This window comes from Cygnus atratus, chromosome 3 (assembly GCF_013377495.2).
Source record: "Cygnus atratus isolate AKBS03 ecotype Queensland, Australia chromosome 3, CAtr_DNAZoo_HiC_assembly, whole genome shotgun sequence".
Taxonomy (NCBI): Eukaryota; Metazoa; Chordata; class Aves; order Anseriformes; family Anatidae; genus Cygnus; species Cygnus atratus.
This window is the reverse complement of record NC_066364.1, coordinates 87,338,967-87,359,592: the sequence shown is the minus strand read 5'-3', so window position 1 is coordinate 87,359,592 and position 20,626 is coordinate 87,338,967. Positions and strand designations below refer to the sequence as shown.

The 20,626-nt window shown below is 38.0% G+C and overlaps 1 protein-coding gene across 11 annotated transcripts in view; it reads right to left on the bottom strand.

Annotated features, from left to right (window-relative positions):
- Window positions 1-20,626, bottom strand: part of LTBP1 (latent transforming growth factor beta binding protein 1) — a 202,107-nt gene that overhangs the window by 18,101 nt on the left and 163,380 nt on the right. For 6 of the 11 annotated variants that reach the window (XM_035557280.2, XM_035557270.2, XM_035557235.2 and 3 more), the window contains 6 exons: window positions 16,240-16,365; window positions 13,755-13,898; window positions 6,859-7,041; window positions 5,382-5,468; window positions 2,047-2,175; window positions 577-717 (listed from right to left, as the gene is read on the bottom strand). In XM_035557280.2, the coding sequence (XP_035413173.1) occupies window positions 577-717; window positions 2,047-2,175; window positions 5,382-5,468; window positions 6,859-7,041; window positions 13,755-13,898; window positions 16,240-16,365 (810 nt within the window). The remainder of the gene's footprint in view (window positions 1-576; window positions 718-2,046; window positions 2,176-5,381; window positions 5,469-6,858; window positions 7,042-13,754; window positions 13,899-16,239; window positions 16,366-20,626) is intronic. The other 5 variants (XM_035557252.2, XM_035557261.2, XM_035557288.2 and 2 more) reach the window with 1 other exon arrangement.

Sequence of the window (20,626 nt, the reverse complement as noted above, 5' to 3'; positions counted from 1 at the left end):
CATCTGCTGAAATAAAAAGAAACAGAAATAACTTTATTTAAATAGCGTCGTTGCAGCTCACAGCTTGAAAATATGAGCTTGATATACATGAAATATTAATCAATTGATAGCACAGACATAATTCGAGCTATTTTTTTCTATACCCTGTTATTCCTGGTTTTATTCCTTCCCTAAAAAGCATGCACTTACTCTGAATTGAATCTCCAGAGCTAGCCCACAGCCAAACCCCAGGAGACAGCAGGCAGGCTACACCTCTTTACCTACAAGGCTGGAAGAGGCAGATGCAGAGCTGGTGAATCAGCAATTGAAGACTCCCCAGCACAAGCCTAATCTCAATTAATACTTCCAACAATCTCCTGTCTCTATTGGCAAGGTGGGACCCTGTGGAGTCCTACATCATGATGCTTTCTGGATCAACAGGTGATGGTTCAAGCATTGCCTTCCAAAATCCTCTTGGGAAAAAAAGAGTAGGCTCATCCAAAACAACCCAGTCTAAGCTTACTGGGTTCTGTAGCCATGTCAGCACCACCTCGTAGAGGTGTACTCACTCCAGGAATATATATAATGGGGTCATACCACTTGAATCTGCTGGTCTGATGCACCGCTTTTCTGTTGCGTCCAAAACCATTGGGTGTGTACAGAAACAGTTGTAAGATCCTTCTGTGTTAATGCACTGGCCATCAATACAGCTGTTTGGGTCCTGACATTCATCCGTGTCTTTAAAATGGAAGGAAATGTATCAAGGAAAGCCAGCACAAAGCAGTCCCATTGTGTTAATCAGTGTTTATATTTTCTTATATTAGGAGCAGATTTCCCTGCATGTCTTCTGTTAATTATCACAAATATCAATTGCTGGCAGCAAACTCCTGCCTGTGCCCATGGAGAAGGACAGACAGATCAGCAGGATGCTGACTTCTAATCCTCAAAAACTAGGGAGCATCTGGATGAGGAGGCTTGCTGTGGTAGTAGTGCCAGGCATATCCTGCATCCAGCACAGCTGCAGCTGATTCCCAAGTTCCTATCCCCTTAGGACAGTACCAGCAGGCATTAGAGGTAGGCATGATCTCTGAGAGCTTTCATGAGCTCAATGGGAGAAAGGATTGACTTATCTGGCTACAATAATTCTATTCCTTAGTTTGGGTTGGAGAAGAAAAGCAGAGATTTAGCCCAAAGGGAATAGCAGACCATTTTACTTAAAATAAATTACATTAAATCAGAAAACAAAAACAAAACCAACCAACCTTTGTAAAGAATAGTCTTAAACCCAGTAACCTTAAACTTTTATTGTGGTTGCAAAAACTACTTCCTTTTATTATGCTATTGTGCACATTATGCATGGTTTTCTGCTTACAAAGCAAAAGCCAGGGTCACAGTTACAAGCAATTTTCAGTTGAATACCTGAACCAAAGGAGTACAAGGTTCTGCAGACTAAATTGAGCTTATCAGTGACCTGAACTGTAATTTCACATTGCATATTAACTCCTTGTGGAAAACAATCTGTCCTTGAAAAAAATACCTGTGTTAATTTGATGTATTATACTAAAACCAGCACACTTAGCAAGTGTAAGGTAGGCTCACAACACACTGTCTTTCACTGCTCACCCCATGTACAAAGAACAGAAGACTAAACTGTAGCTGTCAGAGTGAAGCAGCAGTATGTATATAAGGAGGGAGCCACCTCCAATCACTCTGTGCTGCCTGCCTAAAGGCTGGTAGCAGCTCCACCCTTTGCACGCAAGAGAGCACAAGGGACTGCTCTGGAGATGCAAACTCCTGGGAACAATTTTCTGAAAAAGGAAGCAAATAAAGCAAACTCTGCTCTACATGCCATTGCCATGTCAGCCTGAATTGCTGCCCAGCCAAGCAGATGGAAAGGGAAGTGACCCAGTGCCTCTTAAAAAACTACTACTACAGGAGTTTGGAGGCCCTGTGTTCCTCCCCTTACTGGGAGTACCGCAGTTCTGATGGGAATTCTACTGTACAAATCTGCTTGTTTTGCCCATCTGCATACCATTACAGTGACAAGACCACTTTAAATAAACTTACCAAAGCACTGGAGCTTAACAGGGTCATAGTACGTGCCCTGTTTGCAGTAGCACTCATAACCTGGCTGCGTATTCAAACAGAAGCCATTTTTACAGATTTCTTGTCCAAAGAGCTGGCATTCATCAGCATCTGTGAAGAAAACATTAAAAGCTGCATTATTATAATCAGCATGAGGCCGTGCAGAGGAGCAAGATGGAATAAAGCCTGTACATGTCTTTGTTCAAGCAAACAACACTGTAAACAGAGGGCCCCAGCAGAACCGATATCCATAGGAAAAACAAACATGGTATGGAAGAGGCAATGGTGTGCAGATGGCCAGCATGCAAAAGGGAAAACTGGTGGACCATGACTTTCCCTTTCCATTGTCAGAATCACTCTTGTGGCATACACACAGTAGATAAATTGCCTACAGGACAGAGCAAAGCCTGTGCCACTGAGAGAGCCTACAGGTCTCATCTTCCCTTTGGTACCACATCACTCTTAGCTCCAAGCAAAACAGATTTAAGACCATGGCCTGGCCTCTACCTTCCAGTATTATTTGCTTTACCCACGGGATTCCCACCATGAATCTAACCAAATCACATCATCTAACTACAAAACTAACTAAGCAGTTATGCTTAGGGACTTTGTGACTGCTTTCCTCTCTCCATGCAGTTTGGCGACTGCTGTGCATGGTGGAGAATCCTCAAATATGCACTGCTTGTGACTTAGTTTTTCAGACCTGTGTAAAATAGTTCAGTGGAGGCTTCCCAACAGATAGGAATAATTGTGTCTGTTGCTAAATGTAAGGCTGCAGCTACTAGAGCCACCAAGTGACAGCTGACAATCTGTCAGTTTCAAATGAGGCTAAACGTTTTCAGGGAGGTTTCACATCAACTGTATGCCAGCTCATACATACCTTTTCACAGTTGTACACATTTTTTCCCAGCCTTATATTTATGTATTTGTTACTGCTGGAATTCCATTCACTTCCTTTTTTCCAACCTACTTTCATTTGCTAGACCTATTTGCTAGAATAGCCTGCTAAAACTAGGCTGGTATTAAAAATGGAAAAAAAAAAAAAAAAAAAAAAAAAAAGCAAAGTGTGATTCTCCTCTCAATACCAACTGTCTCATTCCACAGCCTTCTATAGACTATTCACCATTTACTCTGGGGCAGTATAGATTTTAGCCCCAAACTGTCATTTCCAGCTCCACAGAAGTTTTAAAGGTGAATTATTCAAATGCTTACTTCCCCAGAACTGAAAGAGCTATAAAGCTATTTATCTTTATAGTCACTCTTCCAGCCACTAAGTGGCTTCAAACATTAAATATTTTTTGTTTGTTAAGTTTGACCTTTTAACAGCAAGAACAATGCAAAGATTAATTAGAAATGTTATTTGTTGCATGTCTTTTTGCTATGGAACAAGGGTATGTGTCTGGGGAAATGTGGGAGAACCTGCGAGTAAATTCAAGGAAGGCTAGCTGACTGTATTCACTTCTGATAGATAATGTCAAATAAGAAAATTGGAGTTGGTCCTACAAGCAGAAGCTTACGGACAAAAGCAACAGAAACATGAGTTAGAGTAACAGAGAAATATCAAATTACTAAAGTACTTGTCCATTTATTGTCTGTCCTCTGCCGTTCCTAAGGTTATTACAAAAGAAACGTATTGAAAACAGAAAAAGTCTTATTATGGCAAGGATTTGTTGAAGATATTTCCAGATGCAGTATTTCCACACTTCAGTATTTACGGTAGCTAGAGATATTATCAACCCTGAGGTAGCACAACAAAAACAATGCAGATTTTGTCTGAGATACATTTGAACATCCCATCCTGCGCACACAGCATGTACCAAATCCCCATTGCAAAGATTATACAGAAATCTCTATAGAGATAAATAACACACTTAAACAATCCCCAAATAAAAATACTCTCAGAGAATATTAGGTCCCTCAAGAGCAGCTCTGTGACAGTGTCCTGACTCGTCTCGATGTAAACCATCAGCCTAGCAAACACTCGCCCCTGCTGCCATCCATCTCAGGTCTGCTTTCATCCCATGACACATTTTCTTTTACCCCATCTAAGCTGGAGGACAAACAAGACGCCTCCAGATAGTGGAGGTCTTACACGAGCACCCTATTTAAACACCCACATGAGTTTGAATGAATTTGTGTATTAGTGCCTTATAATCTTAAATATCTTTTTCAAGTTCCTGCGAGGTAAAGAGGTAGAATTTTCCTCATTTTGTGAAAAGCAAGGCAAGGAATAAAGAAATACTTGATGAGAATAACACAGAAAGATACAAGTAGGGCTGAGAACTGAACTTAGCCATGGTCAACTCAGTAACTGGATAGGAAAACTGACCTAGCAGTATCCTAGTCAGCGAGGAAGAGTAGTTCAAAAAAAGTACACATAAAAATCATTAGGAAAAAAATCTTTTCAGTCCTACCAGTTTTTGTCATCTCTCAGAATTAGGTCTGACAGAGCAATCATTTAGCTTGAAGCAACTCTGAAAAATGTTTATCTATCAGCCACGTGATAACATGCCTCTACTAATATTACACTTTTTAAAATAGCAATTTTTACTGCATATTTATGTGATGTGAATACACAGTAACTTCTACTTAAAGTTTTTGATTTGTAAAACAGTGATTCTAGTAGGTACAAATATATAAAATCTGTATATATTTTTAAGATACTGTAACTACTATGTAACCCAAAGACAATATTTTGATTTCATTTCAGCTAATAAATGCAGTGTATTTACACCATATGTTGAGGAAAATTAATTTCGCCAATTATTGATATGGATGGCTACGTCTCAAACTTAAAAAGGAATTTCACTGATCTAACTCTTCCTCTTAGTGATGCCAACTCCCCTTTGTCCACACCCACAGACTCTGTCACTCACGTTTCCCTAGTCTTTTGTTCAGTAATTATTTCATGAAGTTCTGTAATGAAAATGTCATTGCTGCAATTCTCTTCAGTTTTTATATTCATCCTCACTTGTAGGTCTAATTTTTAACAACACTTTCTCCCTCCCAACTCATTTATCTACAAATTTGCATTCATAGATTTTCATATGGAAATGAGTATTTGAGGTTTGTAGAATCAGCACCTATTCTTACGGTCTGTAGCACTTAACATAAAATAAACCAGAATATTACAGAGATTGTACAATTAATATTCTAACTGTCCATCAAAGTGATTTTCAGTAATGTTTCATATCACAAGCTGGTTTTGTCACCTTATAAAATTTGAATTAATATGTTTACTTTGCTGGCTCACATTTCTAGTCAATCAACTACCAGAACGTCTGAAATAATTAAACTTAATACAAGTCAGTACTGACCTTTGTAATTCTCAGCAAGAAGCCCGTAAGATGATTCTCCAGAAGGAATGAAACCTTTCCCTTCAGGACACAAATCAGTAAATTCAGCTAGAAGAGAAGGAGAGCAAAAACATATGCTGTTCAGAAAGTTACTCGTGTACATGTGTTACATCACAGAATCACATGTGTGTTTCAGGGTAGTCTGATAAATCTGAGGCAATCTTTTGCCTTATTCACATCTATCAGGCAATCATGCACACCTTTAGATAAATGGGGGATGTTGGTCATAGAATCATAAAGGTTGGAAAAGACCTCCAAGATCATCTGGTCCAACCATCCACTTACCACCCAACTTTGCCCTCCCCTGAGTTTGCAGAGGTAGCCTTTAAAAGAAGAGTTAGGGAACCCAAACATCACAGAGCTCCAAGGAAACTAGTTTCCCTTGCTTCACGGCAGGAGAATATAATCCTTGCTGTGTTTCATGGTGCTCTGCAGTTATAACAATACCAGTAGCCAAATTATCTTAACCAAAGCTAGCATGGGCCTTTCTGAGCTATACTGCAAGCTGCAATCTAGACGTACCCCAACTGAGATACAACCCCCTGTGCACATTCTTCAGGCCTTAAACAGGGAAAACACTAATTAATTGCAACAGGAGAACATGGTGTCGATTACAGAGGGAAATTATTTAAAGCATTTTGGAGGTTCTACAGAATCAAGTAATCCTAACCAAGCAGAGAGAATCTTTTCTTAACACATTTCACTACAGTTTTAGTGATTTTAAACTACAGTTACAACAGGAACTAAACAAGATGATACATATATGTGAAAAGTAATCTTTAGTGTTTAATCTCAAAAAGTTTACACATGTTCTCTCTTACATGATTTTTTCCAGCTGGATACTGAATTTCAGCCATCATTGTTTATGTTTCAAGTACTGTTTTCAATATTTGTGACAACTATATTATGGCTATGTTTTTCTAATTTAATATTTAGAGGTTAAACAATGGTCCACAGACAACATGATTAATTGTATTGTTCAGTAAGTAGCAAAATGTAAAACTAATGTCATAATATACATCAGTAATTCATAGTGGTGTAGAAACAACATTACAAAGAATAACTGCAGACTCAAGAACATTGTAATGGTTACCTTTGTTTCCCAGCTTGTGGGAAAAATCTAACTAAAATGTCACTAAAGCATCTGGAAAAAACTTTTGTGACAATCCATCTTTGCTTAAAATCAGTTGGAGATAACGCTGCCCTGTAACAGGCCACTTTTATCCCTAGGGTAACTGCAGTGAAGCCAATGGATTTACACCAGATACGAAGTATTCCTACTGACTTTTCCTCTGTGAAAGTCTCCACCGGATAAGTCATGTCTATATTTTACAAAATATGGGATTTAATGGGTAAGCCTCTGATGGCAAAGCACACTAATGTTAGCATAAACACAATGCTTCAAAATTTTACAAATGGATAGACAGCCTCCTCTTACCAGTTCCAAAGACAGGGCATGGGAAGATTTCACAGTTGTCACCCCAGCCAGCACCCAAAGTACAGCAGCATTCCTGTTTGGTTACATTAGACGTAAGCACGTTGTCACAGAAATTAGCATCATTCAGATTGTAGTAGCACTCCTTCTTTCCATCTTCATGTTGATCGGCCTCTATTGGCAATTCTAAAAGAGAAAAGAGAACAACTACATAAGATAACATGTGAAATACATCCTTTTTATAGAAGAATTAGGAGAGCCATAATACCCCTTAAGTTCACCACAGTGGAGAGCAGCATTGTCTAGTTAAGAAAATAGTTTAGCACAAATTTTGGTTTAACCTTTTTGTTCTTAGTAAGAATGATGGGAATTTATAACAGTTCTTTTCCAGACTTATTCTCCAACTTGACGGAAAATGGAATTCTTCACATTTGCACTTCTTTCACTTTCAAGTGATGCATGAACTACCTGCTAGCACGCTTAAGTACCTAACTATCGTGTCCAACATGGTGCTTTCCATGTATGAATCTTGAAGCCCTTCACAGAGGTGAGCAAACCTTACAACCTCATTTTACAGATAAAGGAGCTAAGGCACAAACTGAAAAAGATGGATTCTCAAAAGAATTAATATTTCCTTTTAATTTAACTGGGAAGAAAGCACAGTCCACACTTGAAAACAAGGTCTTTTATGATTTTCACAAAAGTAACTGTGAAACTCCATCGTAAGTAGAGGAATATAATGCAGATGTTAACCGACTCTGTGCTTTATTTTAAAATAGGCTTTACAGGCATACAGCCAAGAAATAGTATTTTCTGCTTTTTGCAGTTAGTGGGTCCTCTGATGGTAAATGCAAGGACTGGAGGTAAAATACTCTTTTCCCATAGATCCAAACAACAAACAAACAAACCCTATTAATAGTCAAAGACCTTTCTAAAGCAAGGTACTCCTTAAGTACATGAAGGAGTGAGTTTGAAAATAAATACATAGTTAAAGATTCTATATGTGCAGAATCCTGCCAATCTAACCTTGCACTTCCACAAAAATTCTCCTCAAGACCTCAGAAGTAGAAACTATCACATAGGATTGTTATTCAAACCTAATGAATATGAAAAACTTTTCATAAGCCATCCATGAGGTAACAGAGTTGCTTACATTTGTTAATCAAAACCAAAACTTTGTTCAGGAGCTTTAGATACATTTTGAGGTGACTGATTCATTTCCTTTTCTTTTGGGAAATTCTTTATGTCTAGCACTTAACAAATATTGAGAAATATTCATAAAAACCTACTACAGATTATTGCATGTTGGCTGATTTTCCATTGTTTGAGATTCGTTCATTTCTTCTCAGCCTGCTGCACAATATAGCAAGCAGCAGACAGTAACACGTGTCCAGGTGGGAATTAAAGCTATTTTACACCTGAGTGACAGCATGTTTCAAAATGCTAGAGTAGTAGTAAGACCTGAACAGTTGTAGTACATGCTCCACCTTTGCCTTGCAGCTCTTTTTAAGGAAATATTTGAGGCTGGCCAGCTTACAAGTTGTTGCATAGCTGGGAGTACCAAGTTCAGCAGACCACTGCATCTGCTCCTCCATCTGGCTGTCTCATGGAGGTAAAGCTCAGGCTCTCTATGCCAGATACAGAACGGGTCTTTTCTCTAGTCCCATCCACATTAAAAATAAAGGCTGTGAGGTGGGTACTTGAAGGTAGTGATTGTGATTGTCCAACAGATGCGGAAGGAATTAAATGAACTCCAGCTCATTATCTCAAGCCTGTTATCCCTGCCCACCCTCATTTCCCCGAGCTGATGAGGCAAGGCAACTTTACTGAACATGCAAATACTAGATTCGTTTTGAGAAAAGCAGGTTTAAAAATGCCAGTATGATTGCCTATTATTGCACTTTAATAGTATGAACGTGTGTAATAGTTCTTTTGGCTTCTCATTCCAAACAGACAATTGGATTTATTTCTATTTTCCTCAGAAAAGTGACTGTGTCTGTTTTTGGAGATTGAGGGGCTGGCAGACACCTCCATTCAAATTTAGTACAATGTTGCCACCTACAAGGCAAATTTTCCTTTGCTCTTTTGCCAGTATAACTAAGCTGTACATTAAAGGAAACACCCAGCTGAGTGGTTTTTTCATCGTTGTTAGTTTAGTCTGTGGTCCCCCCTCATCAGATAATTACAATTTTCCATAATGTGCTGAATTTCATAAAGTATGGTGGTTTTGTGGTATCAGCTGCTATCCAATAGGAACTAAGTTAAGGCTATCGTGTGTCACAGAAACTCAACTGAACTAAATCTGTTATTCCAAGGTGAGAGAGTGGTACTCGAGCCACCAAATTATACATTTTCCTTGGCCATTTGCCATCTGTCTAACTGAATCAAAGCCAAAAGTTTAAACAGGAGAAAGAGCATGGCAATTTTCACGCTGTTTACCAGCGAGAGAACAGCAGAAGCTGCCTCAGGAGGAAGAGAGAAATCTCCTTGTGTGATTGTTTATTCCCATTTTACATATGATGTGTCCGTTTCTCCTCCCATTTATCTGTTCAGCGGCTTAAAACTCTGTTGTTTACACAGCTGGGACTGAGGGTTAGTCAAGCAGGCGTCATGAATGTTTGGAAAGCAAATGAGACACAAATCTTTATTATTTTTTTTTTTAACCAAGACCAGTCTGTGTCTACAAGCTTATAATTTCTTTCATACACTATTAACCATTTAGCTAACTGGTTGTTTTTGAAAGCAGTTTTACTAAATATTTTGACCAAATATGATAAGGAATCGATACTTATTTTTTCATATAATTGGTTCTTTCAGGTATTTTGTGGTTGTTAGAAAATGTAAAATATCCCTCTACTTCAGGCACTCTGGTAAAGTAACATAATTTTATCAGGTTATTGATATGACTGTTATATTAACAGCCTAGAAGAGAGGTTCTATATAGCTGCTACTAGACTGCACTATGAAGTACTAATTAGAAATAGATTTATATGCCTTAATATAACTTTGATCCAACAATGTATTTCAGAACGTGACTGATGCAAAAATGTGCATTAGTGTCATAGGATTCAGTGGATGATCAGGATATTAGTATAGGCTTAGACTTCGGCACACCCATATATTTGCCTAAGTAATGGCCCGAATGACAGTGATCTGTCAAAAACAAAACAACAAACAAACAAACAAAAATTACCACATATAGAGAGCTGATGGGACCTTGAATATTGCAACCCTGTACCACTGCTTCTTGTTCACTGTTGGAATCAGTAAGGTGGTTTCTAAAGTGAAAATCACCATAACAAGTTTATGACTTCTAAAACCTCAGCAAATACTCTGGTGACTGAGCAAACGGCTTCAGTAACATACTTTCTGAACTTGACTCTATAAAACACAATAAAAATACATTGGTATGTGCCTAAGAGTCAGGGGGCACTCTTATAGATCTCTCAACTGGATCCACATGTTGCAAGCTACAACATGTAACGTGTGTGGTGTATGTCCAGCGACAAGTATACACACAATTCAGGAATTACATGTTTAAAAACATTATCTAAGACCACGTTCATACATGACAAATTCAGATTGTGATTTAACTTAGAAAAACATGCACATACCACTGTAAAAAAATAACAGAAGCATGAAGAGTTTCCCTTAAAGTCTTAAAGCAGAACATTAGAATTTAGGAAGGTTAGAATTTGTATTCAGGCAAAAAATTTCTAGCTTTGAGGAAGCTTCAGGATCAGATTTATTGGTAGCGTGTTTTTTTTTTCTTCTTTTTTTTTGCAGTGGCTGTTGGTTAGACTGGAGGGGATTTATTTTGTTTTAACACAAAACAGTCTAGGAAGGATTCATACCATGTTTGGACACCAAATCTATGATTTTCATCTATAAATCTTAGTAAAATACTGTTAACCATCTTGCCCTAAATAACTGATCACATTTCATGTAACCATGAGAAAATGTCTAAATAAGCTGTAGGCGGGCCCCTAAGTGTGCCTGAGTAGCTTAGAGGAGTTCTCTCGCTGGAATCCTTTGATAGCCTAAACTGTAATCCAACCTTCTGATCTTACTGACCTTTCTGTATGTAGGCCAGATTCCTGCTGATGTACTTATGCTTACACATATGCTTATTCAGAAATAATTAAAAATGTTAATAAGGATTATTACTCTAACTGCATTCAGCTTGGTACTTGCTATAAGTTCATAATAAATGGCCTTAGAAATCTTGTTAAAGAATAAATCAGAAGACTCAGTAATCCAAAACAAGCATCTTCTTTTTTTAGGCACAATGAGGTACAGAAGTACACAATAACTAGTTCTTTCCTCCTTTTTCTTTTCTTCCTTCTTAACTGTTTGTTACATTTTGTGAATGGCAGGGCACACAGGAGGGGAATAACACAATCAAACCTAGCACAATTACTCTTCTTTGTACGTGACAATATGGGGTAGATTTCCCAATACATACACTGAGAGGATTGCTTCAGGACACAGCTAACAGATGAATTTCTATCAAGTGAAATCTAAACAGAAGGAAGTACCTAGACCCCTAAAGGTAAGTAAAGAAAAAACATGAACACGCTATTCCACAAAGGAACCACATGCAAAAAATAAGTTCCCAAACTAAAGTAACATTTGAACAATTTTCACACATTTTTAGAAATGGCATCCTATTTCCACCTGGAATGAGATGCACAGACATTTCTTTATGCACAAAATTGCAAAATGAGAAATAAGCAAAAGCTGAGTAAAACACATTGAACTACAGATATCTGCAACAGGATAACAGATAAAATTCCTCCTTTCTCAAAATAGGCATGATGCAACCTAGTGCTGACAGATGATGCCCACATGCACTATAAGAGCTCTCAAAGCACTGCACATAATTTGAGTATGTGGTTTGTCAACACTTTGGGATGCGTTGCTCTTCCATCACTATTTGCAGGGAGGTAGCAAGCTATTGCTATATGATTGTGCTGCAGCTGGTTAATTGGGAAGGGTTGAAGTATTCACTGTTGGGCAAACCAACATAGCTGTTGTTGCCTATCCTGCAGTGACCACACGGAACTCCTGCCCACTTACAAATGGGGAGAAAAATGTTTTTATTTCCTCTTCAGTTGGCAGCTGCACAAGGGCCACCCATTTGTTCCCAGAATGAGACAGGAACAAGTTAAATGAGCAGATGTAGGAGAATGAAGAGCAAATTGTCAGCTCCTGAAATATCTAATAAAGAGAAACACGGGGCAGTGTCACCACTTGACTCAGTCCCTGAGATCTTCAGAAGCAGAAACCAATTTATAAGAGGAAAAAGAAAAAAAAAAAAAGAAAAAAAAAAGAAAAAAACAACAAGCAAGGCTGTAGGATGTACAGGAAAGCAAATGCTTTTTGAACTAATGGCAGTCCTTTCCTCCTTTTACTTTGGAAGGCAAGTAGTAACAGCTCTGTAGTACTGTCACTTTTCCTTATTCTAGTTCAAGAGCATATGGTATGAAGAATATCCCACTGAGTCCTAATTTGCATGCCTTCCAGTCTCCTATGTGAGATCTTCCTCCTTGATGATCTAATCAGAGAAGAGACAAAGCTGAACCACATGCTCTGTTAGGGCCCAATCAATGCTGGAGGGGAAGGAAGAATAGCTTCTTCCAAACCAATTGCAGCAAAGCTACGCTGATGAGAACAAAATAGAGCTAGTACTGACAGTAGAGTACTCATCTGTTCACAGTGCAATCAGCCACACTGTAGGTTATTTCATCCCCTCCCTCTCACTAGTAACAGTTGGGTATGTCCTTTAATGCTCCCAGAACCTGACTTCTTTTTACCATGCTCAGGTGCTCTGCTAACTTTGTCTTTGGTTTTGTTTCAACCAGTAGCTGAATTCTCCCAAGAACCACCCCCTCACAGTACCAAAACAATGATGTCATTCATATCTGCAAATCTTGAGAATATAATTCAAATACTCTGGAAGAATTGCAAATGCTACTACTTCAGTTATCATCAGTTCCCACCTAAGCTAATCTGCTTCATGATGGAAAGGTACTGCAACACTGCAAGCACTACTTGCAAACAGGAATGGAGGCAGTGCCACTGGGCATTGCTTTTCTGCCTCAGCCATCTGATTTTTATTTTTCATTCCTGTAAGCCCAAATTATTCTCATAAGATTTTGCATAAGTTTCAGTTTGTCAGTCAGCTGTTAATGATATTTCACAGGCAACACCTGGAGTGCTGCTGAGTGCTACATTCAACAATCTAAATACTTGGGTCACAGATGTTTTAGCCTTGTAAACAAACTGAAAGACCACAAGTGAGAGGAGAAAATAGCCACAGCTACTTAAGCTCTAGAGTCTGCATCCTGGCAGAAGAGACAGTTTTTTTCTAAAGTTTTCCAGAGGCTAGATCTGTCTGCAGTGTAAGAACAAATTAAGAAAATACCAAGATTTGCATTCCAGAGAGGAAAAAAAAAACAACTGTGCACATTAATTCCTTCATTTCTTGTACTCTGCTGGTCCTTATCATAGTCTTGTTCTCTCCAGACTGGATCAGTGTAAAAATCTAGAGGCAACTTTGAGAGTTCTAAATTCATTTTTAATTAATGTATTTCTGGTAGTATTTGCAACGTCCAAAACACCTGAATGAAACCTCAGAAAATCTTTACAATGAATTACTCAGAAAAACAGCACAAAAGATGGAGTAAAAAAGGAAGGGGGAGCACACACAGTGACCGACAACTCAGTGTTTTGTCTTTTGGTTTTCCAAACTACCGTTTCTGAGGAGTCATATTAGTACTACATAATGCTATGAGAAGACCACTACATGAGCATTTCCACCGACTTTACCTTTGCATAGGTTACATGTTCAGAAGAAATCATGACAAGCATGCAAAAAAAATCTGCTGGTATTTTACCTGGTGAGGTACGGAAGCGACACTGTCCGGTCATCGGATCATACTCCTGGTTTTCATCAGAACACAGGCAGAGGAAAGAACCATCGACGTTTTCACAGAGGGCTTCGCCACATACCCCACTCAGCATTTCACATTCATTCACATCTGGGGAAAAAGGCCAAAACATAAATCGATTCAGACCCACTGCTGACAGTTTTTTCTTTTATCTGCTGTATCTGTGCCAATATTGTCTGCCAGATTACAGATGTGATCCCTGGGGAAAGACTAAAAACTCACTAATGCCTAAGTGGATTCATAAACAAGTAGTTAGGCCCTTTGAAATACAGGTACCTGAAAGCCACAGTACACTTCATAAAAATATTGGTGCTGATTAGGTGCTGCTTGTAGACTGGAACACCAGCTTTCTTTCTTTCTTCCTTTCTTTCTTTTTTCCCCCCTTTTTCTTTGGGTTTCTTTTTCATTTTTAAATACTTGCTTTTCTTTGTACTGTTTTCTTGGGATTTAAGATTCAAGCTCATTTCATTTGTTTTCTTAAGAGCTACTTTAGCCAAACTTGTTCTCTTTATTATCAAACTTCCACTAAATTCAGGGAGCGAAATGAGTACGCTTTGGTGTGATTCAGACTGCACTATGAAAAGAGAACCCCTTTTTTCCCCTCAAAATTCCATTTTTCTCATGAACATTCACTGAATAGTGAACTCTCCACTCACACCTCCACTGCATGCCTCCCTTTATGCAAGTCCTCACAGGCTGCTTTGCAACCCACAAAGGTTATTCCTGAGAGAGCCCCTGCAGAACAGTGCAAATTTCCTATTCCACATTTAGAAGCTCCAAACTACTCATAACTGTGACTGGCCAAGTACAAAAAGAAAAAAAAAGTAGAAAAGGAAAAAAAAAAACACATTTTTTAACTTGGATTCTATATAACTGCTAATTAGTCTACCCTGAAAATGCTTTCAATTGATGGGAGAGTTGTCTGCTGTTTAAATAATGGTTATGAAATATTCTTAGGATGACTTAACTTTACTACATTTTAGGTTGCTAAAGTTTTGAACCTTCTTTACCTTTGAAAATCTATACTTAGTCTTTTTACTAATGCCAGAATATGAAAATCATAATTTGTATATCACAAATCAGAAATATCTTTGAGTAGGGTTTAAAGTGTAACTTGTGAGGCAATGTTTTATCCTTTTTACCTCTTATCCAGAAATAATGAAAACCTAGTTATATGACTGAATGTTGATTTTTGTGTGTTTTTATATTTAATTCATGGTTTGCTCAGAAAATGTATTTAGGTTTTTCTTTATCTTTTTGTTAGATTTCTATCTAGAAGGAAGAAGTCATCTTTGAAGAATGTTGCCTGGCCAGGAATTATAAATACTTATCTTTCTCCTAAAACTGTTTTGCTGGATAACTGGCATCAAAATTTATAAGACCATTTTATAATTTCCCACCATATTCTTGAGATCATGTGTATTAAATAAAAGAAAAACTGAGAGATTATGACTCAAAATTTAGTTTTACACCAGCTTTTACTTTTTTTTTCTTTCTTTGCTTAATTGGTTTTCACCTGTGAAAAATCACATATGCATTGGTATGTTGTAAACTAAGTGCTAAATGGCAGGAAAAAAATAGTAATAAAACTATTTAATATATTAGAAAACAGATATAAACTCTCCTGTACAACTTCTAACTCCCTTCTGCTCAGTATTCCATGTAGGCCTGTGCTCCTGGTAAATGTGTTTCATCCTGATTCTGAGTTGAAGAAATTGCTTAATGAATACCTTTCCTTGATCTGGTACTAATTTTATATTAGAAACTTGTGCTGCCTCAGATTGTTCTCAGGTCCAACCATCACTATTAACAACAAATATGGAAGCCTATTACTTACAAAAAAACCATGCACTATTTATACATTTACAAAAATCTCATGTCTTTTCACAGTGCTAGGTATCTTTCTTGGAGTTTGAAGCCAATGTTAAAATGTGTTCAAATACAATGTGCACAGGGAGGTGTGCCGTCTAATTCAGACTGGCTGTACCGCATGCCAGACTTTATTTCCTGTAGGAGGTAGTACAGACTTCTGGTTATTCCGTTAAGAGACTAAACAGATGTTGCATTTAAGTAGGCTAAAGCATTAAATTCAATCTGTTACAATTTATGTTTGCGAATGGTTCTGACATGCAGAAGTAGTGGGTTTTCTTGTGTTACTTTTTTTTTTTTTTAAAGAGAGAAAATGAGTGGCTCAGCTTATTTGCTGTTGATTTCCGTTCAATCCTAATAACAGGTTTTCATTAAGTGGCTACACAGTTAAGTTTCCACCTGGCACAGAGTTCAGCGAATAAAGCACAGCTCAACTTCACTACTAAGTGGCCCAACTTGAACAAAACCAAAAATGTTCTTGTGAAGAAATGCATTTTGCTTATAAGCTGCTTTTTGCTCACTAGAACCTTGCAGGAGTGACCAATTACATGTAGAAACTCACCTGTACAACCTTGCCCATCCTGTGCATCCTGATACCCCTGGTAACAGAGGCAGCGATAGGAGCCATCCGTATTTTCACAGAACCCATGACTGCCACACAGTGTGCCGTTCACACATTCATCAACATCTGCAAAGAAGAATTTAACATCAGACAGGCAATGTCGATGTGACAATCAAAGGCAGACACTCATGAAGAGTGCAGAAAAACAACAGATGGGCTGTTCTTGCTAACAGACACAGTGATCTCTCTCTATACACTGGAAAGGAACACACAAAGGACAGACAAAAAAATAAAGAGCATGTACAATTTTGATGATAGTTTCAGTGTTAATTTCACAGGAAATATCTCATGTCAGACAATGATTTTTGTCAACTACCTTCCACCTGTTTCATCAACCTGCCCAATCATAGCGTGATGCTATGTGCCACAGAATAAGACATAATTTAAATGTGACCATCTCTCCCTCCAAATTTCCTACAGGTTCTGCCAGTGGAGCATTACATAGTCAACAACATGCATGAAACTGAACCCCCTGTGCAAGAAGAGTTTAAGAGTACAGTTAACATCCCTTGTGTAGAAGTGCTGAACATGGGTAAAAGAGTTTATGTGGTGCTTAGAAGTGCTTGCACAGATCTCGTTCTGGCTCCTGAAAGAGAAGAGAATTTCATGGTGCATGTGGTAAGTGGTAAGTAGCTACAGACCAAAAATTCTGGCTTTAATCCTTTAGGTTTACACATACGAATAATGTTATTCATGTAGGCAAAGAAACTACAATGCTTGTATACTTTCCATACTCATCCTTTCATTTGTAGTTCCCATTTGTGGTTTGCTGGTCTTACAAGTAAAAGTCACTGCGTAAGTCTGTTCTGTGACTCAGCTGCCCACCAGCCTATAATCACAGAATGATAACAAAGCAGAGCTGCTTTGTGGCAGAACATGGTTTATTTTTGTAAGTGTATTACAAGTGTGAGGAATATATTATTTTTATCTTCACTTGAATTAAGACCTAAAACCAAGGCCTTGACCATTGTTTAAGATGTTAAGGTGTGCTTTTTCAGGAGGAAGAACATTAACTCAGAAAACTGGGAACCTGCCAGGATACTAGGATTAGTACCTTCTGCCTTCTGAATTCCTATGCAGTTTGAAGCAGAGAAGTTATTGCTGTATTTCTTTCCTAGGAACCATTACGACTGTAAAGTAAGGTTGGTATTCACTTGTAATTATATTCTGTGCTGTGCCTCAGGCGTAATTACATTTTAAATGGTGAAGAAAGTGACCTGCTTTTGATTTACCTGGGTACTAGCTAGGTCATTAATTCTGCACATTAGGGTAGACCTTCATGTGACAGATCTCACCAGCGAAGGCCTTAAGCGCTCACTGAACTAAAGGGCCGATGGGACTGAATCCTGCACTGACACAGAGAGGGCACCTTTGAACAGGTGAGCAACACTGCTGTTTGGTGTCTTTCTGAAGGAGGAGGGCTGAAATGCAGTCCTGCCTGCTCCCTCCAACTGTTCACAGCTGTGTCAAAGGTTTAGAAAAGTCAGCAAAGATGCAACTCCTTCTTCTTCTCCTGGCAGCACTCAATGTGTAAGGACATTTTCATTTTTTAACCATGTCTGAAGCTCAGTTGAAAGGGAATTGGTTCTATGTGAACCACGTGGTCACAAATCCCCATGCTATCCGCATTACCATCCACAGATTTCCTAACAGGTTGCCTGTTGTGCTTCCCTCTCACTCCTTAAGCACCCAAATTCATCCAAACATGCTTCTGCCTGCCTCAGGCTGAGACTTTTTTGGAGTCCTGAAAAACAGCCTTTTCTATTTGCTGTGGTTGGGGTTGAGACAGGTTTAGAACTGCATATAGACACTCAAGACCAGAAGAGGCTATCCGCATAATGTAGCCTGACCACTGAAATAAGTTTTAAAAAAAAAACAAACCAAACCAACCCAAACCAACCACCTCCACATTTTTTTTAACCAAGTGAATTGTGGAATTGTAACATCTTTTTCATAAAGGCATCTAATATCATTTTAAGGTTGTTTAAGTGATGGAAAACTCACCTCTCATTGAACTGATTCACTGGTTAATAATGTTCAGCTAAAACACAAAATTCATGCAAAAACTGTATGTACTAAATACACTGAAATCTAGGAGACATTTATGAATATAATTATTTTTAAAAAGTACTTGTAGATGGAACTTGCAGAATATTTTATTTAGTTTGTTGGTTTTGTCAGAAGTTCCAATAATCGTTTTATCTTGATTTATTAAACAAAGAAAAATATTAAAGGAATTAATTTTATAAAGGGTTATTTTTTATTTGGCAAAGAATATAACAGCTACTGTGTTTATTCTGAAGGAACTGTATATAAAAACATGAGTGCTTTCTGAATAATGAAGTTTATGAAATCTACCACAAACCCTCCCAAGCAGAATTAATTCAGCAGTAAGAGAAAACAATATATACCTGTATTAAAAACACTGTCAAATGTGAAAGGTTAAGTATTCCATTTGATACCCTTTCTTTTTCCAATCACCATGATGACAGAATTATAAAAAGATGGATATGGAGTTACTGGGAGAAAGATAAAACTACCACATCAGCAGCTATCATTGTGGTTTTTTTTTCATCCTTCGCTTTTGCTACTGAGTATTAGACCTGCATGACATCGTAGATTAATTTTTAGTCTCTCACAATCTGGAGTTTCACATATCTGGGCAAAAAATCTTAATACTGTCTCTCTTATTCAGAGGGCCCAGTTAAGAAGGGAATTCAAACTGAGTAAGCAGTGGTGAACTGACAGCCAGGAATTTAAGAAAACAGACAATAATACAGTGTTTGTATTTTCAGTGGCCAGCTATAGCTTAATAACAGAAGTTCCTGAGCCACAGGACACTTACACTGTTAAAAGCCTAGACAGAAGAGACAACTGGGGATTTTAGAATTACATGAATTACAGTTTTGCTTTTATTTAATAGCTAAATATTAAAGAAAACAAATAGGGGAATGGATCATGGTCTCCAAAAGTAAACTAAGGTCACTGACTGAAAAGCTGCAGAGACAAAATTTGTGATCATAGCAAGTACCCTAATTTAGTATATAATATGCATAGAAGATGGCTTTGTTTTTAAAAAGTACACAGTCTGAATATGACTGGATCTTTCAGTGCTTGGGAAATTACAGAGAAGGTCCAAGCACCAAATATTTTTCCTTGTCTAGACAGCTCACTCAAAGGACTCCTGTTTTACAGCCGGATAGGGCATTTGTTTCTTTAATCGTGCTGTAAAGCATGAACCCTGTAATCGGCAATTCTCATGCTATACAGAGACAAAGCAAGGGGAAAAAACTAAATGTGAAACTAACATATCCTGTGTCTATACAGCAAGTAAAGCAGCTCTCTAATTATGACCTGCTTTAGAATCCATGACTTGGTGCTGCCTGGTTTAATCAAAACTCCTTTAATCTAATGTCATCAAGATCTAAAGAAAGGCAACATGTGTGCACTCAAGCTTACTTCTATTCAGCTCAACACCACATTCTTGTTTTCTGCCAATGTGAACAAGGTGAACATATACTTAACCTCAGGCATGATATTTAAAAATTGCAAAAATTTACACTGCAAAGCATCTGGAAGATGAACTATTGCTAGGACAGCTCTGTACAGTGCTTAGGAGAACAGAGCTGTGCTTCTGACGTACAAAAATCACTGTTATGAGAGTATCAGGGCAATGAATATTTGAATACAGATTTTGGCCATCTAGAGACAACGATTCTGGATGGTTGTTCAAACATTGCAATGATGTGGGTAAGAAAGAAACTCTTGTTTTTCCCTTTGTGTTCTTATTTCTTTAGCTGCTGTGCAGATAAGAAGTAGCTGTTGTCCTAAAACATCTCTATCAGGAAATGTGAGAAAGTTGGTGAAGTTTATTCATTATCCATTGTGAAACAAGAAGGTAGATCACCGGGGCATGATCTGGAGATGCATGCTTGAATCCATGCTTGGCAGAAGCTTGAGCTTTCTTGCCTTGGTATTTAACCAGAGATTTGGTGAAACTCAAGTTGTCTACTGCATAAAATTTATTCCATTTAACATAGAATGACACTCTGCCTCAAAAGGAGTCATAGAATTTTACAATACCCTTTTCTTAAAATTGCCTTGTCTTCCCTGCAAGGGTAAAATTACAATTGTGATGTGTGGTTACAGCAAACATGTACTCTCTTAAAATGTCTTTGGTGGTAGACGTAACAGTTATACACTGTTCAAAGCTCTGCTCTTTGATTCCTTGATTTTCAGACTTCTTAGGTATGCAGACACCTTAAATGATGGACGATATAGCATCTTCATGTTGAGATTTCCAATTTATTCTTTGATCACAGACTGA